This window comes from Artemia franciscana, chromosome 15, assembly GCF_032884065.1.
Source record: "Artemia franciscana chromosome 15, ASM3288406v1, whole genome shotgun sequence".
In the NCBI taxonomy this organism is placed as follows: Eukaryota; Metazoa; Arthropoda; class Branchiopoda; order Anostraca; family Artemiidae; genus Artemia; species Artemia franciscana.
In genome coordinates this window covers 31056332-31081266 of record NC_088877.1, presented here as the reverse complement: position 1 = coordinate 31081266, position 24935 = coordinate 31056332, and the positions used below count along the sequence as shown (strand labels likewise).

The 24935-nt window shown below is 34.6% G+C and overlaps 1 protein-coding gene across 4 annotated transcripts in view; it reads right to left on the bottom strand.

The window, feature by feature from the left end:
- Positions 1-558: 558 nt before the first annotated feature.
- The window catches only part of LOC136036343 (uncharacterized), a 38678-nt gene continuing 14301 nt past the window's right edge, over positions 559-24935 (bottom strand). For 3 of the 4 annotated variants that reach the window (XR_010619710.1, XR_010619709.1, XM_065718494.1), the window contains exons 2-3: positions 15893-16012; positions 559-820 (exon numbers count right to left, since the gene is read on the bottom strand). Coding sequence is in view for 2 of the 4 variants with exons in the window: in XM_065718494.1 (XP_065574566.1) it covers positions 619-820; positions 15893-16012 (322 nt within the window). In the remaining 2 variants the exon portion in view is untranslated. Of the gene's footprint in view, positions 821-15892; positions 16013-23229; positions 23373-24935 lie in introns of those variants that run through there. The other variant, XM_065718493.1, reaches the window with a different exon arrangement.

The following is a 24935-nucleotide window of genomic DNA, read 5'->3' as shown; positions in this document are numbered from 1 at the left end:
GAAGTATTATCAAAGTTCTTAGCAAAATTGAGACTTTTAAATAGTTAATTACTCATAATTTGGCAAATCTGTCTGTTCAGACGCTTAAAAGTATAGGGTTAATAATTAGTCCCAAACTACATCTCTGTTATTCAAGTTATTCCTCCCTTGTTATGGGTAGATTGGCTTTTGGGTTAAACAATTCTTGAACACAAAAGAATTCTTTGGAATTTAGGCTACATAGAAATCCCAATTTTATCCTGTAAGAAAAAAAAAAAAATTTCAATAATTCATTTTTGTTGAGATTTTCTACAAATTGATAAAGATGTCAATCGCTGCAGTAAATGTTTTTCTTTTTTTTTTGCTTCAACCTCCATCTGTCCAAATTTATTTGCTGAACATACAATCTTATCAGTTCAAACACTCGTTGTTTCCAACCCCTACATACTACCTACTCGTTGCTACCATAGTAATAAACTCAAAGAACGTGGACTCCTATAGCAGCAAAAAGATATTGACTTAAACCCCATAACTCTGATTCAATTTACCCTGGTTTTATTTGAATGCTAAAATGAGTGCTTTTTATGTTGGCAAACGTAAGTTTATTTTAGATTATCACTATTAAAATATATTCAAATTTTAATAACGATTAATATTTCTCTTTCTAGAACTGCGTATAATTTTTGACAAATCACTGACGGACATTATCAAGACCGGGTCATCCTTCTCTATATCTCCTTCAATATGACTTCTTCGGGGTACAGCTTCGATGTTATCTTTGCTAATGGTTTCTTCATCATCTGTTATGATTAAAAAGTCTGAACTGCGCTTGCGTTTCCCTCTGAAAAACAAAAGCTTTAAAAAAGAGAAATTAATTGACATTTGAGAGACATTAATGCTTAAATTAAGACCCTGTATCATGGACAGATTAACCAGCATGTTCTAGGAGCCACAAATTAAGCTTAACTATCACAAGAGACTCAAGAACTGGAAAAGCTGGGGATAAATATACCCAAGAACCTAAAATAACTCAGCCCTACTTTGGTGGCCTTGGACACCTTCGTGTTGTGATGAATTATTGTTTTTGTTTTTCCTACCAAGTCCAGAAACTTACTACCTACATCTAAGAGGTAACGTACTTACTACACCTGACCTAAAAGAAAAACAACCAGATCTAGTGGCCCAATCGCAGGCTTGCTATGGTGCACACTTTCGCGTTTTTCGCACTACTTTTTAAATCATCACATTCTTTCATTCGAAGGACGGAAAAATCATTCCTTTTGCCAATTTTTGGTTAAAATAACTTTTTTTGCACTCATTCACCAAATGGTGATAGAAAAAGCCCTAACAAAACAAAATTTCAAATTAAATTATTTGATTGCAAAGGATACAACCACTAGCCTGTATGATTTCTTTTATCTCTGCTTGTTCTTGCCCCAGTCCACAGGTTGTTTTTCCAGTATTTCTTTCTATTTAAGAAGAAGCGCATCAAAGTCAAATTCAATAGTGGAAAAATGGAATTTGGAAATTCAGGTATAACAAAAGAAATTAAAGGCTGTTTAGCATAATCATTCTTCTTTGAAACGGAAAAATAAGAATGCAGTAAGGTAATGGAGGATCAACGAACAAAACAAACGTTTCAATGTCTACTTTGGAGCTTGAGATTGTTCCTTTTGTAATTAACAACAAACTATTTTTAAAATAATCCGGGTGGCAGCGTACTAGGCTTGCAGCCTCGTAAGAGATGATCAGGTCCCATACTAAGAAATAAAACAGTCAATAGCTTTAAAAAATATTGTTAGATCGAAACACAAAGCATACTATTTAAACCACCTTTACCTAAATTCCTATAAGGGAATAATTGTAACTTGGCTTGAATAACAATTAGAATCCATAGGCTTGAAAAGCTAAAAAAGTAGATGTAACGAGGATATTTCGCATCGACAGCATATTTGTTTTTTCTTTCCGCTTTTTTACTCCACAGCTAGCAAGGAACTGGAACATAATAGAGAGCTGTTTCATGGCTCATTTTAGGGGAAATTACTGTGTTTAGAAATCTTTTGTAATTGAAAAAGACAATTTTCAATATAAAATATTTTTTTGCGAAAAACTAAATTTTCATGTATAAGATTGAAGAATGACGTCATAATAGTAGGTAGTAACCATACGTGACGTAAAAAGTGAACACAATATTATGATGATAGCTAAAATTAAAATATAATAAATCTATTTATATATATAAATAAGTTGTTTGTGTGTTATCTCTGTTACACTATGTCTGTTACGCCAGATTATATCTATATATATAAAAATAAGTTGTCTGTCTGTGTGTCTGTCTGTGGATCAGGTGACGTCATGTTTCTGTGTTGACTGACGTCATGAAATTAGTTGTCGTCATTTTTGCTTTGACGGTGACGTCATTCAAGATATTTAAGACATATGTTCACGTAGAAATCTATTAATGTTTAAGTTTACAATGACTGATGAACTTACCATGGCAAAAGCCGATGAAGATGCTCAAAGAGTCTATGCCAAAAAACTTGCTGCTGATAGAGAAAGTCAGAAAAGAAAGCGTGCCGAGGAATCAAAAGAACAGCAAGGAAACAGGCTTGAGGCTGATAGAGAAAGAAAGAACAGAAAGCGTGCCGAGGAATCAAAAGAACAGCAAGGAAACAGGCTTGAGGCTGATAGAGAAAGAAAGAACAGAAAGCGTGCCGAGGAATCAAAAGAACAGCAAGGAAACAGGCTTGAGGCTGATAGAGAAAAAAAGAACAGAAAGCGTGCCGAGGAACTACCAGAGCAACGCGGAAGCAGACTTGCTGCTAAAAGAGAAAGTGAAAAAAGAAGGCGTGCCGAGGAATTACAAGAACAGCAAGAAATCAGGCTTGCTGCTGATAGAGAAAGTAAGAAAAGAAAGCGTGCCGAGGAATCACAAGAACAGCAAGAAATCAGGCTTGCTGCTGATAGAGAAAGTAAGAAAAGAAAGCGTGCCGAGGAATCAGAGCAACCTGAAAGTTATCGCCTGGCATTCAGGTACAACCCAGTCGATGATTATAGCTTGAGTAGATGTGTTCAAATCGGGACAATGTCTAAAATTTGTCCCTATTGCAAGGCCTTGAAATTCAATGGTGAAACAATGGGAATGTGTTGTGCCTCAGGAAAAGTTAAACTTCCTCTATTGGCTGCACCACCAGAGCCATTGAAGACGAATGAATGCTTGCCTGAAAAATTCTAATTTATGGGCACACGTAAAAATATTAAAATTAACTACAAATATGCGTGTCCGATTGCAAAACGATGACTCTGGTCAAACATTTTCAGATCAATTGCTGACAATTGGAAACGGAAAGCTCCCAGTAGACTCAATTTCAGGACGTATACAACTACCTGCTGATTTCTGTAATTTAGTGACGTCCAAAAATGAATTGATTGAAAAAGTATTTCCGAATATTCTAAAAAATTATAAAAATAATAAATGGCTAAGTGAAAGAGCGATTCTCGCACCCAAAAACATAGACGTCCACGAAATCAACAATATTGTTTTGACCAAGATTCGAGACCAGGCAGTCCTTTACAAGTCAGTCGACACAGTTTTGGAACCAAATGAAGCGGTTAATTATCCATCTGAATTTTTAAATTCCATAGATCTTTCAGGGTTTCCACCACACGTGCTACAACTAACAATAGGCGTACCAATAATACTTTTAAGAAATATAAACCCACCAAAGCTTTGCAATGGCACTCGACTTGCCGTAAAAAAAACAATGGAAAACCTAATAGAGGCCACAATCTTGACAGGGCCTTTTGAGGGTGAGGCTGTTCTTATTCCTCGCATTCCCATGATTCCAACGGATCTGCCTTTTCAATTTAAAAGATTGCAATTCCCAATTCGATTAGCATTTGCAATCACCATTAACAAAGCTCAAGGTCAATCATTAGAAAAATGTGGTATAGATCTTAATACTGATTGTTTTTCCCATGGACAATTGTACGTTGCATGTTCGAGGGTCGGTAAACCTGACAATCTATTTATATGCAGCGACAATTGGACAGCGAAGAATGTTGTATATTCGCAAGTTTTACGCAGTTAATTTGTATTGTATCTATCTATCTATCTATCTATATATATAAAAATAAGTTGTCTGTCTGTGGATCAGGTGACGTCATGTTTCTGTGGCGGCTGACGTCATGAAATTAGTTGTCAGGTGACGTCATGTTTCTGTGTCGGCTGACGTCATGAAATTAGTTGTCGTCATTTTTGCTTTGACGGTGACGTCATTCAAGTTATATAAGACATATGTTCACGTAGAAATCTATTAATGTTTAAGTTTACAATGACTGATGAAGATGCTCAAAGAGTCTATGCCAAAAAACTTGCTGCTGATAGTTCCTCGGCACGTTTTCTTTTCTGACTTTCTCTATCAGCAGCAAGTTTTTTGGCATAGACTCTTTGAGCATCTTCATCAGTCATTGTAAACTTAAACATTAATAGATTTCTACGTGAACATATGTCTTATATAACTTGAATGACGTCACCGTCAAAGCAAAAATGACGGCAACTAATTTCATGACTTAATTTCAGAACTTAATTTCTGTGTTGACTGACGTCATGAAATTAGTTGTCGTCATTTTTGTTATGACGATGCTTAGTATATTGTAAAACACATTAATTTGGTTAATAATATACCATTTAAAACACCAAAATGAACATGCTGGAGTAGTCACTCGGTGAGAGAGGGTGTCAGAACGGAGAATGAAGGTCCCAGGTTCAAATCCTGGTTAGGCTAAAAAAGGTAAAAATCTAAAAACTAAAAAAAAAAACTGAAAAAACTAAAAAAGGCAAAAACTAAAAAAAAAAACTAAAAACTAATAAAAAAAAAATTAAGAATAAAAATAAAAAAAAATAAAAAAGATAAAAACTAAAAAAAAAGTAAAAAGAAAAAACGAAAAAAAACTAAAAAAGCTAAAAAAAAGGTAAAAACCAATAAAAAACTGAAAAGAAAAAAAGGAATAAAACTAAAAAAATTTTCATCTAAAAAACTAAAAAAAACTAAAAAAGGTAAAAACTAAAAGAACTAAAAAGAAAAAAAAACTAAAAAAAGGAAAAAAACTGAAAAATAAAGGAGAAAAAGAAAACTAAAAAAATATAAATAAAAATAAAAAAACTAAAAAGATAAAAACTTCAAAAAAAACTAAAAAGAAAAAATAAAAAAACTAAAAAACCTAAAAAAAGTCAAAACCAATAAAAAAAAACTAAAAGGAAAAAAAGGGAAAAAATTAAAAATTAATTTCATCATATACCAATTCAAAAACGAATGTATACCGGGATGACGACCGGGACACAGGGAATATAAATGACACAACTATAACGGGGACGCCGGGGGGCACAGGGGGATATAAATGACGACCGGGACACCGGGACATAAGAGAAATCAGAGACTGGGACACCGGGACACAAATGACGACCGGGACACAGGGAATATAAATGACGACCGGGACACAGGGACATAACTACAAAGGGGACGCCGGGGTGCACAGGGGGATATATAAATGCCGATGGCGACTCAGGGAATGGTCGATTAGCAATCACCATCAACAAAGCTCAAGGGCAATCATTAGAATCATGAGGTATAGATCTGAATACGGATTGTTTTCCCATGGACCATTATATGTTGCATGTTCAAGAGTCGGTAAACCTGACAATCTATTTATATGCACAGACAATGGGACAGCAAAGAATGTTGTATATTCGCAAGTTTTACGTAGTTAAAAACACATATATATATATATACTAGCTGTTGGGGTGGCGCTTCGCGCCACCCCAACACCTAGTTGGTGGGGGCGCTTCGCGCCCCCCCCAAGCCCCCCCGCGCGCGTAAGTCGTTACGCGCCATTGTAGTTGTGTCCCTATGTCCCACCTGTGAATATATATATATATATATATATATATATATATATATATATATATATATATATATATATATATATATATATATATATATATATATATATATATATATATATATATATATATATATATATATATATATATATATACGTAAAATTTTAACTATTTTAACTACGTAAAACTTGCGAATATACAACATTCTTTGCTGTCCCATTGTCTGTGCATATAAATAGATTTTCAGGTTTACCGACTCTTGAACATGCAACATATAATGGTCCATGGGAAAACAATCCGTATTCAGATCTATACCTCATGATTCTAATGATTGCCCTTGAGCTTTGTTGATGGTGATTGCTAATCGACCATTCCCTGAGTCGCCATCGTCATTTATATATCCCCCTGTGCACCCCGGCGTCCCCTTTGTAGTTATGTCCCTGTGTCCCGGTCGTCATTTATATTCCCTGTGTCCCGGTCGTCATTTGTGTCCCGGTGTTCCAGTCTGTGATTTCTCTTTGAGTGTCCCGGGCGTCATTTATATTCCTTGTGTCCCGGTCGTCATTTATATCCCCCTGTGCCCCCCGGCGTCCCCATTGTAGTTGTGTCCCTGTGTCCCGGTCGTCATTTATATTCCCTGTGTCCCGGTCGTCATTTGTATCCCGGTGTCCCGGTCTGTATATACATTCGTTTTTTAGTTTTGTTTTTCTCCTTTATTTTTTTCCTTTTTTCTTTTTTTTCTTTTTTTGTTTATTTAGATTTTTAGATTTTTTAGTTTTTTTATTAGTTTTTAGTTTTTTTTTGTAGTTTTTGCCTTTTTTTAGTTTTTTCAGTTTTTTTTTTTTACTTATGTCCTGGTCGTCATTTATACTCCCTGTGTCCCGTTCGTCATTTGTGTCTCGGTGCTTTGTTGATTGCTAATTTATATTATATTTATATTTTTTATATTTATTAATATTTTTTTAGTTTTCTTTTTCTCTTATTTTTCAGTTTTTTCCTTTTTTTTAGTTTTTTCTTTTTTAGTTTTTAGTTTTTTTTTGTTTTTTACCTTTTTTTAGTTTTTTTAGTTTTTTTAGTTTTTTAGTTTTTTAGTTTTTTTATTAGTTTTTAGTTTTTTTTTTAGTTTTTGCCTTTTTTTAGTTTTTTCAGTTTTTTTTAGTTTTTAGTTTTTTACCTTTTTTTAGTTTTTTTTAGTTTTTTAGCTTTTTTAGTTTTTTTTCTTTTTAGTTTTTTTTTGTAGTTTTTACCTTTTTTAGTTTTTTTTTCTTCTTTTGTATTAGTGTGAAATAATTCAGACGTCATATGCGGACAAACACGACGTCACTCGACAGACAGACAGACAGACATAACCCACAAACAACTTATTTTTATATATATTTATTCATATTTTTTTAGTTTTCTTTTTCTCTTTTATTTTTCAGTTTTTTCCTTTTTTTTAGTTTTTTTCTTTTTTAGTTTTTAGTTTTTTTTAGTTTTTTACCTTTTTTTAGTTTTTTTTTAGTTTTTTTAGTTTTTTAGCTTTTTTAGTTTTTTTATTAGTTTTTATTTTTTTTGTAGTTTTTGCCTTTTTTTATTTTTTTCAGTTTTTTTTTAGTTATTAGATTTTTACCTTTTTTTAGTTTTTTTTTAGTTTTTTAGCTTTTTTAGTTTTTTTTTCTTTTTAGTTTTTTTTGTAGTTTTTACCTTTTTTAGTTTTTTTCTTCTTTTGTATTAGTGTGAAATAATTCAGACGTCATATGCGGACAAACACGACGTCACCTGATCCACGATCCACAGATCCACAGACAACTTATTTTTATATATATAGATATATATCTATCTATATTCACAGGTGGGACATAGGGACACAACTACAATGGCGCGTAACTAATATGGCGCGTAACGACTTACGCGCGCGGGGGGGCTTGGGGGGGGGGGGCGCGAAGCGCCCCCACCAACTAGGTGTTGGGGTGGCGCGAAGCGCCACCCCAACAGCTAGTCTATCTATATAAAAACGAGTTGTGTGTATGCATGTTTGTTTGTTTGTAAAAAGAGCGTTTGCATATGATGTCATTATTAGTACATACGGCTTTGTATATGCAGAGACAATGGGAAAGCCAAGAATGTTGTATATTCGCAATTTTTACGTAGTTTGACTCCTGCAGACGAAATGAATGCTTGCCTAAAAAATTCTAATTTATGGGCACACGTAAAAATATTAAAATTAACTACAAATATGCGTATCCGATTGCAAAACGATGACTCTGGTCAAACAGTAGACTCAATTTCAGGACGTATACAACTACCTGCTGATTTCTGTAATTTAGTGACGTCCAAAAATGAATTGATTGAAAAAGTATTTCCGAATATTCTAAAAAATTATAAAAATAATAAATGGCTAAGTGAAAGAGCGATTCTCGCACCCAAAAATATAGACGTCCACGAAATCAACAATATTGTTTTGACCAAGATTCGAGACCAGGCAGTCCTTTACAAGTCAGTCGACACAGTTTTGGAACCAAATGAAGCGGTTAATTATCCATCTGAATTTTTAAATTCCATAGATCCTTCAGGGTTTCCACCACACGTGCTACAACTAAAAATAGGCGTACCAATAATACTTTTAAGAAATATCAACCCACCAAAGCTTTGCAATGGCACGCGACTTGCCGTAAAAAAAAACAATGGAAAACCTAATAGAGGCCACAATCTTGACAGGGCCTTATGAGGGTGAGGCTGTTCTTATTCCTCGCATTCCCATGATTCCAACGGATCTGCTTTTTCAATTTAAAAGATTGCAATTCCCAATTCGATTAGTATTTGCAATCACCATTAACAAAGCTCAAGGTCAATCATTAGAAAAATGTGGTATAGATCTTAATACTGATTGTTTTTCCCATGGACAGTTGTACGTTGCATGTTCGAGGGTCGGTAAACCTGACAATGTATTTATATGCAGCGACAATTGGACAGCGAAGAATGTTGTATATTCGCAAGTTTTACGCAGTTAATTTGTATTGTATCTATCTATCTATCTATCTATATAAAAACGAGTTGTGTGGATGCATGTTTGTTTGTTTGTAAAAAGAGCGTTTGCATATGACGTCATTATTAGTACATACGGCTTTGTATATGCACAGACAATGGGAAAGCCAAGAATGTTGTTTATTCGCAATTTTTACGTAGTTTGAAACACATATATAAATCTATCTATATTCACAGGTGGGACACAGGGACACAACTACAATGGCGCATAACAAATATGGCGCGTAACGACTTACGCGCGCGGGGGGGCTTGGGGGGGCGCGAAGCGCCCCTCCAACTAGGTGTTGGGGTGGCGCGAAGCGCCACCCCAACAGCTAGTCTTCTATATATATAAAAATAAGTTGTATATATGCATGTTTGTTTGTTTGTGGGTTTGCATTTGACGTCATTATAAGTATATAAGGCTTTGTATATGACGTCATTATAAGATGACACTACAGATCGGGACACCGGGACACAAATGACGACCGGGACACAGGGAATATAAATGACGACCGGGACACTCAAAGAGAAATTACAGACCGGGACACCGGGACACAAATGAAGACCGGGGCACCGGGACAAAGGGAATATAAATGACGACCGGGACACTCAAAGAGAAATTACAGACTGGGATACCGGGACACAAATGACGACCGGGACACAGGGAATATAAATGACGACCAGGACACAGGGACACAACTACAACGGGGACGCCAGGGGCACAGGGGGATATATAAATGACGACGGGGACACAGGGAATGTTCGATTAGCAATCACCATCAACAAAGCTCAAGGGCAATCGTTAGAAAAATGCGGTATAGATCTGAATAGGATTGTTTTCCTATGGACAATTATTATGTTGCATATTCAAGAGTTGGTAAACCCGACAATCTATTTGTATGGACAGACAATGGGACAGCAAAGAATGTTGTATATTCGCAAGTTTTACGTAGTTAAAAATATATATATATCTATCTATATTCACAGGTGGGACACAGGGACACAACTACAATGGCGCGTAACTAATATGGCGCGTAACGACTTGCGCGCGCGGGGGGGCTTGGGGGGGCGCGAAGCGCCCCCACCAACTAGATGATGGGGTGGCGCGAAGCTCCACCCCAACAGCTAGTCTATATATATAAATTGGTGCTAAAATAAATTTTTAGTCAGTACCTGGTTAATTATAAATGGGCATTATTTAAGTCTCATTGGTAACATGACTGTGGAGATAGCTGATTACATAAAGGATGGGTATAATTCATTATAAATGGGGGTTTGATCAGTATTAAGGTTGTAGAGATAGTTGAAATTGAGTAAAGAAAAAACCACGGTATACAGTAACTAATAACATTATCCGGGTTGTAGCGCTAGCTAGCAACCTAGTAAGAGACAATTATGTCCAACAGCCCATAACTCCTAATTTATAGTAAAAAAAAAAGATGATTTAGAAGAAAATAAAAATGAAAATAGTAAAAAAGAAGAAAAAAGTGAAATTTTAAGGGAAATTGCTACATCTAGTGCCTTTTGTAATAAAAAATTTTTAAAATAAAATCAACAGACAAGTGTTAAACGAAACAGTATTTTCGTTTAACACTTGTTAGGGTTGCAGCGGAAGCTAGCAATAGACGATACCATCCTTTAGCAAAAACTACAATAAACCATAAAGCCTAAGAATAGAGTCAGATCAAAACAATAAGGACGCTATCAAAACTGCCTTGTCCGAAACACTTATACAGGAAACTTAGTGCTCCTTGGTTTGAACAACAACGAAAATTTATTGACTGGAAAAACAAGAAAAGTGGCTGAAACCACGATATTCTGACTTGGATGTATCTTTTTTCCGATTTTTCTCTGCACCTATTGTCGCACTGGAACGTCATAGAGAGGGGTTTAATAGCTCATTTTGAAGGAAATAGTTACATCTAGTGCCTTTTATAATTGTATTAAGGTCCAAGTTATGGTTATAGATAGTGTAATGTAGTAGAGGAGACACCAGGCCTTAGATCTTTAGACAATTTTGATCAGCTATTCAATACAGTTATTTATAAATATGAATTATCTCAGTGTCATCAGTATCATTGCTATAGAAAGGATTGGTATAATCTATCTATATATATAAAAATAAGTTGTCTGTGTGTGGATCTGTGGATGGATCAGGTGACGTCATGTTTGTTCACATATGACGTCTGAATTATTTCACACTAATACAAAAGAAGAAAAAAACTAAAAAAGGTAAAAACTACAAAAAAAACTAAAAAGAAAAAAAAACTAAAAAAGCTAAAAAACTAAAAAAACTAAAAAAAGGTAAAAATCTAATAACTAAAAAAAAACGGAAAAAAATAAAAAAAGGCAAAAACTACAAAAAAAATAAAAACTAATAAAAAAACTAAAAAAGCTAAAAAACTAAAAAAACTAAAAAAAAACTAAAAAAAGGTAAAAAACTAAAAAAAACTAAAAACTTAAAAAGAAAAAAACTAAAAAAAAGGAAAAAACTGAAAAATAAAAGAGAAAAAGAAAACTAAAAAAATATGAATAAATATATATAAAAATAAGTTGTTTGTGGGTTATGTCTGTCTGTCGAGTGACGTCGTGTTTGTCCGCATATGACGTCTGAATTATTTCACACTAATACAAAAGAAGAAAAAAAACTAAAAAAGGTAAAAACTACAAAAAAAACTAAAAAAGCTAAAAAACTAAAAAAAGGTAAAAAACTAAAAACTAAAAAAAACTGAAAAAACTAAAAAAAGGCAAAAACTAAAAAAAAACTAAAAACTAATAAAAAAACTAAAAAAGCTAAAAAACTAAAAAAACTAAAAAAACTAAAAAAAGGTAAAAAACAAAAAAAAAACTAAAAACTAAAAAAGAAAAAACTAAAAACAAGGAAAAAACTGAAAAATAAGAGAAAAAGAAAACTAAAAAAATATTAATAAATATAAAAAATATAAATATAAATATAATATAAATTAGCAATCAACAAAGCACCGAGACACAAATGACGACCGGGACACAGGGAGTATAAATGACGACCAGGACATAAGTAAAAAAAAAAAACTAAAAAAAACTAAAAAAATGGTAAAAACTACAAAAAAACTAAAAACTAATAAAAAAACTAAAAAATCTAAAAATCTAAATAAACTAAAAAAAAAAAAAAAGAAAAAAGGAAAAAAATAAAGGAGAAAAACAAAACTAAAAAACGAATGTATATACAGACCGGGACACCGGGATACAAATGACGACCGGGACACAGGGAATATAAATGACGACCGGGACACAGGGACACAACTACAATGGGGACGCCGGGGGGCACAGGGGGATATAAATGACGACCGGGACACCGGGACACAAGGAATATAAATGACGCCCGGGACACTCAAAGAGAAATCACAGACTGGAACACCGGGACACAAATGACGACCGGGACACAGGGAATATAAATGACGACCGGGACACAGGGACATAACTACAAAGGGGACGCCGGGGTGCACAGGGGGATATATAAATGACGATGGCGACTCAGGGACTGGTCGATTAGCAATCACCATCAACAAAGCTCAAGGGCAATCATTAGAATCATGAGGTATAGATCTGAATACGGATTGTTTTCCCATGGACCATTATATGTTGCATGTTCAAGAGTCGGTAAACCTGACAATCTATTTATATGCACAGACAATGGGACAGCAAAGAATGTTGTATATTCGCAAGTTTTACGTAGTTAAAAACATATATATATATATATATATATATATATATATATATATATATATATATATATATATATATATATATATATATATATATATATATATATATATATATATATATATATATATATCTATCTATATTCACAGGTGGGACATAGGGACACAACTACAATGGCGCGTAACTAATATGGCGCGTAACGACTTACGCGCGCGGGGGGGGCTTGGGGGGGGGGGGCGCGAAGCGCCCCCACCAACTAGGTGTTGGGGTGGCGCGAAGCGCCACCCCAACAGCTAGTATATATATAAAAATAAGTTGTCTGTGTGAGTGTGTGTGTCGAGTGACGTCATTATAAGGATTGAGCTGTATGCGTCATGAAGTTGTTTGTCGACTGACGTCATGTTTGTCAACTGATGAAATTACATACCGGGACACCGGGACACAAATGACGACCGGGACACAGGGAATATAAATGACGACCGGGAACCTCAAAGAGAATTACAGACTGGGACACCCGGACACAAATCACGACCGGGACACAGGGAATATAAATGACGACCGGGACACAGGGACACAACTACAACGGGGACGCCGGGGGCACAGGCGGGATATATAAATGACGACCGGGACACAGGGATTGTTCGAATAGAAATTACAGACCGAGACACCAGGACACAAATGACGACCGGGACACCGGGACACAGGGAATATAAATGACGACCGGGACACTCAAAGAGAAATTACAAACTGGGACACCGGGACACAAATGACGACCGGGACACAGGGAATATAAATGACGACCGGGACACAGGGACACATCATTAGAATGATGGGGTATAGATCTAAATACGGATTGTTTTTCCCATGGACAATTATATGTTGCATGTTCAAGAGTCAGTAAACCTGACAATCTATTTATATGCATAGACAATGGGACAGCGAAGAATGTTGTATATTCGCATGTTTTACGTAGTTAAAAACATATATATATATATATATATATATATATATATATATATATATATATATATATCTCTATTCACAGGTGGGACACAGGGACACAACTACAATGGCGCGTAACGACTTACGCGCGCGGTGGGGGCTTGGGGGGCGCGAAGCGCCCCACCAACTAGGTGATGGGGTGGCGCGAAGTGCCACCCCAACAGATAGTTCAATATAGTTGGGTACATTGGTATCATGGCTGTAGAGATATCTGAAAACTAGCAAAGAACAAATCACGGCATATTGTAACTGAAAGTTAGTACATACATGCATTTATATGAAGGATCGGTATAGTTAACTATAAACGGGATTATGTTTTTCTTAACTCTAAATTGACCATTATTATACAACCATTTAACCATATACCATATAAACATGTATAAACACAAATATAACCATTTATAGTTTACTATAAATGGGGATTATGATTATGTTCGTCACTACCATGGCTGCAAAGACAGCTGAGGCCAAGTAAACAACAAACCATGGCACGTACTGGACTTGGTTAGTTGCCTGATTCTCTAGGGTTCGTCTCTTGTATTCCAAATAAGAAAAAGTCACGGGATTTTTCCTGTTTGTAGTCGGAATTACAGCGGTAGCTAGTAACCTAGTAAGAGATGAGCATGTCCGATACTAAAAATAAAACAACCAATAACTTTTAAAATAGTGTCAGATCGAAACACAAAGTATTCTACTAGAACCGCCTTGTTCGAAACTCCAACAAAGAAAACTTACAGTCCCTTCGCTTGAACAACAAGGAAAATATATTGGCTTCAAAAACTAAAAAAGTGCCTGCAACCACGATATTCTTGGTCCAAGGCATCTTTTTTCCCCGTTTTTTTTCCTCTGTAGCTAGCGGAGCACTGAAACTTTATAGAGAGCTGGTTAATGGCTCATATTAAAAGAAATTGATCGACTGCACCTTCCAAAATCCGTTTTAGGTTTCCCTTTTGTCTGCTACTTCTGAATCAACTATATACTCCAAATCAACCAGGTATTCCATGATTGTTTGCAATGCAATTTTTTGCCCAATTTAGAATGTTCCTAGATTATTTATGAGAAAATATGAATTCTTTGTCAGAAATATGGTTCTGGCTGGCCAGCAAACGCTCCAAAACTGTTTAAAATTTAGATATTGTATACTTTATCATGATAGGGTAAAATTTTTACAAAATTTCAATTTTCTGGACATAACCCTATTCCAGGTCATTTTCCCTGTGCGGATTGACTCGAATTACATCCCAATTTCCTAACCATCTTCAGAAGTAACACAGTTTTCTAGGATCAATTCTTGTAAGAATCGATATTTTTACAAAATAAAACTCTGGTACCTCTTGACCAAAAAATAAATTTTACTTCCATTACATGCAGGATTAAGATAGAGCAAAAACAAGTATAAGATAATACAGATAAAGCAAAGCAGAAAAGAGAATAAGATAGATAAGACAGACAAGATAGTGCCAGGAGCAGTGATACAATAAGTAATAATAATATGGCAATAAGGTTTTGAAAACATTTTCTAATAATTCTCTAGAATATTATGCAGAAAATAATCCCCTAGAAAGCGATTTTTCTAATTGAGGTAGATTTTCAACTAAAAATTTTACATAGAAGTTCTTCCGCAAAGAAAAACGACCTTACAAAAGCTATTATACAGCAAACTATAATGGTTCTTGACAAAAACACAGTCTAACTGACTCGAAAGCGAATCTCTTTTAGCTTTGAATATTACTCGACTCGAACCAAATGTCCACAGATTAGGACTTGGAAGTCTTCAAGGCTCTACCGAAGGCATTTGGAAGAACTTGGTCTAGAATTAAATAATGACACCACATTTTTCTTATTATTTATTCTTAACATTTTCATTGTCTTCTATATCTTTGCTTTTTCATCTCCAAAGTTATGGTTTGTCAATTTTACTAGATAGGCTCTAAGGTTCAAAGAAACTTTCTGAAAAAAAAATTATGGATAGAATTTCAGGCTCGAAGAAGGTGTTAAAACGCCAAAACTTGGCTAGATGGCATATCCTTAATATAGAAAATTTTTTACGAGTGTCCAGAGACAAGGAAACCAGGTCTCAGGAGGCAAATATAAGGGGATCAGTAGTCATACTGATCATACTGATAGTAGCCACAGATTACATACAATAAAAATCTTAGTTTATACTTTATCAATAGCATAGATGCGTATTGAAAAGATGTATTATTTCTCTGCTGGCTAAATGGCCGTGTCAAAGTAATTGCAAATGAAGAAAATTCAAGGAAGAAATAGGTAGAAGGCTGATTTAAAACTTTCACTTACGTCTTTCCAGGATCTATAAGGCCCATACCAACTGGGAAGTTTACAAATCGGCTCCTAATTTTCGCAAGATCGAACAGAGTCTCAAGTTCGGCTAGTCTTTGATCTGATACTCGTTTTAGTCTGCAAAGAAACAATCTTCCAAATTACGATCTTCAATTGCAAATAAGCCGTTTGAATAACTCAATTAAAGGTCCACTTAACAAGGCCTTACAGTGATTTGGAAAGAATAGAAAGATGGCGGGGAACTAGGTAAAGATCTCTGGAAATTTTGAAGCTGAAAACTGCTCTTGAGTTTTTTGTTTGCCAATCCTTAATTCATTTTAAGAATTATGAAGGAGGTGAAATCCAAAGAATTTGATTCATAGATCGGGGATTATCTTCATTTTTTTTAAATATTTGAAGTAAAAATGATGTCTTTACTCTTCTTTTACATTCATTTTATCCTTTAAAACAATTTTCCGCAGAAAAAGTACGTAAAACTATCCCAAGATGGAACGTAAATCTTAAGAAATATCAGTTGAACAGAAAGTAATCAACAAATCAGAACGAGAAATTTCCGCCGAATGTCCACAAATTATTATTGAGATTTTCCAACAACTTGAATCTCATATCAAACAACAAATTACAATTTTTAAATTAGCAGATAATCCCAAGATTTTAAAAACAAAGTTACGTTTTGCACATCAAATTTGAAAAAAAAGACAAATATGGTGGCATCTTAATGTAATAACTAACAAATCATGATTATGGGGATATACGGTGGGTTTAAATCAAACATTTATATTTTTTATCCTCATTTTTTAAAATATTTGAATTAAAAATGATGTCTTTACTCTTCTTTTACATTCTTTTTATCCTTTAAAATAATTTTTCGCAGAAAAAGTACGTAAAACTATCCCAAGCTGGAACGTAAATCTTAAGAAATATCAGTTGAACAGAAAGTAATCAACAAATCAGAACGAGAAATTTCCCCCGAATGTCCACGAATTATTATTGAGATTTTCCTACAACTTGAATCTCACACAACAAATTACAATTTTTAAATTAGCAGATAATCCCAAGATTTTAAAAACAAAGTTACGTTTTGCACATCAAATTTGAAAAAAAAGACATACGGTGGCATCTTAATGTAATTAAATAAAAAAAAACTAATTTTTTTAGCTGAAAGTAAGGAGCGACATTAAAACTTAAGACGAACAGAAATTACTCCGTATATGAAATGGGTTGTCCCCTCCGCAATCCCTCACTCTTTACGCTAAAGCTTTTAATTGTTTTAAAAAGTAGAATTGTGGCAAAGAGTCAAACTTTAGCGTAAAGAGCGAGGGATTGCGGAGGGGACAACCCATTTCATATACGGAGTAATTTCTGTTCGTTTTAAGTTTTAATGTCGCTCCTTACTTTCAGCTAAAAAAATTAGTTTTTTTTATTTAATTTCTGAACGTTTTTGAATTAATGCATGTTTGGTTTTGGTTCTCCGCACATAAATTATTAAATGAAATTTGTACATTAATTCTTTTTTGGCTAAATGGCTTTCTCTTAGTTTTGATCAGACGATTTTGAGAAATAAGGGGTGGAGAAGGAAGCCTAGTTGCCCTCCAATTTTTCGGTTACTTAAAAAGGCAACTAGAACTTTTAATTTTTAACGAACGATTTTATTAGTAAAAAATATACGTAACTTAAGAATTAACTTACGTAACAAACTTTCATAACCTTATATTTTTATTATGTATACGAGGGGGGTTTGTACCCTCGTTAATACCTCGCTCTTTACACTAAATCGTAAGTTTTGTCCCAATTTTTAAGAATGATCCCCTGAATCAGAAAGGCCGTAGAATAAATAGTTGAAATTACTAAAAATATTTTAGCATAAAGAGCGAGGTATTTATCTCCTCCTAAATACCTCGCTCTTTATGCTTAAGTATTATTAGAATCCCTCATATTCGTAATAATATCTGTTCGTTTTAAGTTTCAATGCTACTCCTTCCTTTCATTTGAAAAAAGTTTTCATGTTTATTTTTCATTGTTTTCTTATAGTAATGCTAGAAGATCCTGCGCCCTTTTCATTGAATTTTTCTTCCCCCATGACAGATTCCTCCAAGGAAAGATCCTCCAACATAGCCCCCTCCACTCAGCCCCATCCCCAAACAAAATAAAATCCCCCTGAAAACGTCTGTACACTTCCCAATAACCATTACTATATGTAAACACTGGTCAAAGTTTGTAACTTGCAGCCCCTCCTCCAGGGATTGTGGGGGAGTAAGTCATCCCCAAAGACATAGTTATTACGGTTTTCGACTATGCTGAACAAAATGGCTATCTCAAAATTTTGATCCGTTGACTTTGGGAAAAAATGAGCGTGGGAGGGGGCCTAGATGCCCTCCATTTTTTTGGTCACTTAAAAAGGGCACTAGAACTTTTCATTTCCGTTAGAATGAGCCCTCTTGCGACATTCTAGGACCACATGGTCGATACGATGTCCCCTGGGAAAAAACAAACAAATAAACACGCACCCGTGATTTGTCTTCTGGCAAAAAATACAAAATTCCACATTTTTGTAGATAGGAGCTTGAAACTTCTACAGTAGGGTTCTCTGATACGCTGAATCTGATGGTGTCATTTTCGTTAAGATCCTACGACTTTTAGGGGGTGTTTCCCCCTATTTTCTTAAATCAGACAAATTTTCTCAGGCTCGTAACTTTTGATGGGTAAGACTAAACTTGATGAAAATTATATATTTAAAATCAGCATTAAAATGCGATTCTTTTGATGTAGCTATTGATATCAAAATTCAATTTTTTAGAGTTTTGGTTACTATTGAGCCGGGTCGCTCCTTACTACAGTTCGTTACCACGAACTGTTTGATAACTAACAAATCATAATTATGGGAATAGGCTATACGGTTGGTTTAAATCAAATATTTATATTTTTTATCCCTTAATATATTCTGTTTTCACGTATTTGCATACAAGTTTCTCTTAAATAAAACATTCGAACCAAGTTTTATTACTATTACTATTATTTCAATACTTATCTTTAACAAAACTAATATTTGAAACAAATATCATATAATTAGCTTGATTTCTTATTTTGTTATTTTACAATCAGGTTTCACAAAAAAGAAGAAATACTTTGTGATGAAAGTTAATTTCTAAAAAAAAGCTCTCAGTGGTTATATTTCATAATATTTTATACATTTGTCTTTATCAAAAACATATTACACAAGCATTCAAGATAAACTGTGTAAAAAATAATTGTGTTGCGAGGGCAACACTTTGGTTTTGTCCCGTTTTTTTTTCCTATGCCGCCGATGTCGGCTTATTCCTGGAAACTGGTAAGGGTCTAACCTGTGCAGTTTTTACGGAAAGTATGGACCTCAGGCCGGATTGATGAATATGACATTACATTTTGGAAAGCTCCGCAGAACTCTTGTCTGGGGCCAAAAAGCATGGTTTTTGCTTGTCCACGAGCCAGAGCCTATGGTGCGCGAAGTGAAGTGGAGTTATGCAGTTATAAGTGAAGTTGTGCAGCCAAGCTTTTGTTTCATCAAACCATGTTTCTACTTTAGAGTGGAAAGCTCCGTTCTAGCAGGCAAGCAGACAGGCATTACTTTCAAATTGAAGATGGACAAAATCTGTAAGTGTTAAATATATGCGGCAGTTACCCGGCCCCACAGCCAATATTTCTTCTTTGAGTGATAAATAGAAAAATTTACAGAAGCAAAAAAGCGGCATTTTCCCACGGGCCCGAAAGTGCTGCCGTGATTTCGGCTGGGTTTATCATTTGTTTTTTCGGACTTGCGATTGAGATAGTGAAATGTTATCAGATGTACCTCTTAAACTTTAAAAGTTCTGTCATTGCTAAAGAAATTGGAGCTTATCCTTTGCTCCTTTCTAAGTGGTGACGTTATAAAGTTGGCCTACGGCAAAAAAAAATCAGCTTTTGAACTAAGACAGATAGAATTTTTTTCGAAGGCAATCGATAGCTCTTGATGAGCTGATCAAAGTATATGTCATTCATTTTTTGCTACAAAAATTCCTTCATGAGATATGCTAGTTCGAAAGTTTCAAGGGGTTGACAACTTCAGTAGTAGGGTACACACTGAAACCAAAAATAGGCCGATACCAATTGTGAGACATGTAGGGGACTTGTAAGGAAAGGTCGGCTGTTAGTTCATAATCATCTTCGGCAATGAGGGGTTTGCAAAGTTTGCTATTTGGTGTACCTATTATTTGTGTCCAGTGTATTTGATGGTAAACCGAGTTGGTTCCAATAGTAAGACATGTAGGGGACTTATAAGTAATAATCGTCTGTTAGGCTACAATCATCCTTAGTGAAGAGGGGCTTATAACTTTTGCTAGTTGGTGTAGCCTACCCATACTCACTGTAATCTAGAATCAAGTGTTTACGAAATGGGTACAAACGATAACGTAAAACAACGAGGCAGTTTCGTAATAATTAATAGAGTGTCATATATGGTATTTTGATCCTGAAAAGTTACGGATAGCTTTATAATACCAACTAGATCAAATAAGATACTGTTTCAAGTTTTCATCCGTCACGATGTCTACGATTGATAAGGACAACGTTCAACTGGCTGCAAAGTCAAATTAGTCCCTTCTTTCGATATTCTTTTGTTATTGTTGTCTTTTCAACGCTGAGAAATAGCCTTTGATCATGTGATTACTGATTGCGTTCTTCTTTGAACATAACGTTTAAAGGCTTCGATAGGCTGACAACTTCAGCGTTTAACCGATAGCAAAGAAACAAAACCAAAGTGTTGCTCTCGCAACACTTTATTCGGCGAAGCCAGACAAAGATTGCCGCAACACTTCACGTTGCTCTGGCAACGTAACAATATTCTTGGGATAGACTATTCTAACTTGGAGCATGAAACCATCAGATCAACTACAACTACAATTTTGAATTACAGTAAGCTTTCCAGCCATAAAAAAATTGCTTTAATCTATAGCCCATCTCTATTAATTTCTTCTAAAAAAAATTCTCATATTTATTTTTATAATTATTTTTATTTTAAATTTTCATAATTATATTCTAAATTTACTTTTCTTTCTTAATTTTTTTCATAAGGACTCTTTTCTAGTAAGTTTTTCTATAAAAATTCTTTCGTAAACTTTTTTTTCGTACCTGCATTTTTAAAAGAACTTTAGTAGCCTTATTGCAATTTATTCACGAAAAACTTCTCTCTCGATTATTTATTTCTAGGATAAAAAATGACTTCCTCAATTTTGTCTAATTTCGCTTCAACTCATAAATAGGATATAGCCGTTAATAACTACGGAAAATACCCCCCTTCAGAAAATACCCTCCAGTTGAAAATACAGCCCCGAAAATTACCACTCCCCGGAAAATATAACCTGGAAAATACCCTGTGAAAGATCCTCCCCACACGGAAAATTTACCCCCATGCAAAATTGAGCATTAGCCAGAGAGAAAGTACACATTAGGTACCTCAAAATGACGATCAAATGTAATAAGGGGGTAACAAAAGGCCATATATAAAAAATAGTTTTAGGACAGGGGTGGGATGGTCTCTAATCACTTTTAGGGGAGGGGATAAAAAGCGTCCACAGGGGAATTTTCCACGCGGAGAAAGGTATTTTCCGAGAGATTTTTTTTTGGGAGGGGGTATTTGCAGGGATGTTAGACACCGGCTCCCTCATAGATGTAAGAAAATATTTTGACATCAAATTTTTTACAGCGAAAACAGGAAACAGTTGACTACCGAAAATTAAAATGCTTGTGTTCGTCTTAGAAAATTCCAAGTTTCTGTTTAAAATTTAAAAGCCTATTTCATTTATTTAAACATCGTATCTAACCAGATTTGACTAAATTGCTGTAAAACACTTAACATTAGTGAATTATCTTACCACAGTTTTTACTAGGCCATTGAATTTTCTACTTTATCTTTATAAAAGTATTCATGAAGAAACGCAACCAAGTTTTAAAAATAAAGTTTTATTAAGTAACAAAGTTTATTTCCGTTCTTAAAATAAAGACTGATAATTTTTTTTTCATATATACAAGGTTATTCTAACCTTGTTTGAAATGCTTTCCTATCTTCACATGTTTTTGTGGGTTTGATAAGGTGGTTGTGCACTTTAAAAATAAGACATCGTTTTGAATGGAAAATGTTTATCAAACAGTTCGTGGTAACTAATAATATAATATTTATATTATATTATAATATATATATATATATATATATATATATATATATATATATATATATATATATATATATATATATATATATATATATACATATATATCAAACAGTTCGTGGTAACGAACTGTAGTAAGGAGCGACCCGGCTCAATAGTAACCAAGGCAACAGAAAATATTGCCTTATTTTAGAAAATAGAAGGAAACACCCCCTAAAAGTCATAGAATCTTAACGAAAATCACACCATCGCATTCAGCATATCAGAGAATCCTACCGCAGAAGTTTCAAGCTCTTATCTACAAAAATGTGAATATTTTGTATTTTTTGCCAGAGGGCAGATCACGGATGCGTGTTTATTTGTTTTTTTTTTCTTATGGGTGAGCGTATCGACCCAGTGGTCCTAGACTGTTGCGAGAAGGCTCATTTTAACGGAAATGAAAAGTTCTGCTCCCTCCTCAACGTCCCGCTCTTTACGCTAAAGTATTTTACTGGTTTAAAAAGTTAGCGTAAAGAGCGGGGTGTTGAGGAGGGAGCAGCCCCTTCATATACGAAGTAATATCTGTTCGTTTTAAGTTTTAATGTCGCTCCTTACTTTCAGTTAAAAAAAAACTTGTTTTTTGTATCTAATCTGACCAAAAGAATAAATACACACCTTTAAGAACATAGACACAATAAATTTGCTCAATTTATTATCTTTAAGTTCTTGTCCGAGAGAGGCTTTTAAGACATAACAGGATAGACACAGTCTCAAGTCTGTGTGGAGGAGCCTATTGAGCTATATAAGGAAAGCCTATAATTTTGGTCCAGAAATTATGCAGGTGGCCGAAATTTCTCTTTTCTTCTTCTTTGAGTGTCTTTGGATCCCAGTGGAGAAACAAGCTTTGTGGTTTATTTGGGATAGGCATCTTTAAGCCAGCTTTTGATATTTGGTTATTTTCTATAATATATTCATGCTTTATCAGTATTTTAATGGCGTATTTGACAAAATACCTGACTGCCCCAAACGCAAGTTACTGAATTTTGAAGTTTGAATCATTTCATTGTCTTCTCACGTATTTTTAGCATGTTTGTCGTATTGTTTTGTTTACTCCGCTTTTACTTGTATTGCATAGTGAGCTATTGGTTAATTATTATTATATTAGTTTCACATTACCTGTTTATTGGTTTGGCTTCAATTTGAAAAACAGTGAGTAACATAATTCCAAAAATAAACGTCCTAGTTTGTTCCATTGTTGTTATGTACTCCCCAGTTTCCCGAGACTAAATGATCAAAATCAAGTAAGACGTAACACTTTTATAGGAAACATAAGAAATTCTCCAACAAAAAAACTTGAGCAGGTCACCTATTGCAATGTTGAAGTAAGTAAGGGGAAACCAAGTAAATAATTCTTGTTCGAGCAATTCTGTTAATTTGACCAATCTAAGAAAGTGTTAAATTTCCCGATGACAAGAATGTCGTCAAGATTAGTCATTTTTCTGTTTAAATATAAATTAAGTAGCACCTCTTCGGACTGCATTGTGACATGGCAACTTTTTTAATTGTTGTTCGATAAACTACCAGAATGTAGGAAGACAGGAATTACCCATGACTTTACCTTGGAAATCTGTCTCAATTGTTCATATGTTTTAGACAGACAAAGCACTGTTAGTGGATTCAAAAATAATTGACTAGAAATACAGGCAGGTACACAGTATTTTCGAAAGTGGAGGGAGATAGGGTAATTAAAATCAAACACAAAGCAAGTGAAATTCTTGTTAGCACAAATTGTAAAATTATAGGACGTGAAAAGGAAAATAATGGAATAATCGTAAGAATTTTTAGATGAATCCTATTGCCCACTCCCTTGCGTAAATTCCTGTAGTGTGCCTATGAGTTTTCAGAAACCCTAACCCCCGCCCAAAGAAATATCCTCTAACCCATCGTCTGTTAACTGATGCATAGTTATCACAGTAGAAAGAATATACATAGTAGTGACAAAGGCTATGCTCTCCATTAAAAAGTATGTGACACAGATCTAAAACCACACAGGATTCATACTCTGCCTTCACAGACGCACGATTCCAATGTACACATCACGATAAGCCTATAATAACCTGTTTATATTCTCTCTACTGAGGTAGCAGCTAAACTAATGTTCTGACGTATATGCCCAGGGTCTAAACATGCGTATCAAATGTGTGTCGTGTTCGGAAAAAGAAGTCGCCACTGGTACATCCTTAAACTGTGATAGTTATGCAATGCTTCATCTGCATAATCAAGCCTCAAGTAAGTTCCTTCTATCACCTTTTCATCCACTGTCTATAATAAATGTTTAAATGTTATAAACAGTAAATATTGACAAATATATGTTCCGGGGGTAATTCCGCCGCTGCATGGAAATTTGAACTCTAATGTTGGCAAAGTACATAAATAACTTGTTTCAGTTTCTAGGTCTATGTTTTTTTTGCTGTTTCCTTCATAATTGGTGAGTTTCTTGCATTTTTATAGTTATTGATGGATTATCCTTTCCAGGATCACGACGATAGGGAATCATTCGCTGTTGATTAGCTTCTAGGTCTGTGTTTTTCGTTACCGTTTTCGGATTTGATGGTTTTCTTGTGTTTTTATAGTTATTGATGGACTGTCCTTTCCAGGATTACGACGAAAGGGTTTCAATTATTATTGCTTAGTTTCTAGTTCTGTATAACTTAATTTAGAAGTATTCGTCTTGCTTTGGACAAATACTGTTCAACCACAAGCTTCACGCCTCGTCAAAATGCACCCCTCCCCCATTCAATCATATTAATACTTGGCATTTAAAATATATAAAAAAAATTGCACAGATACATTTGTAATAGTCTTGATTGCCTCTACACTTA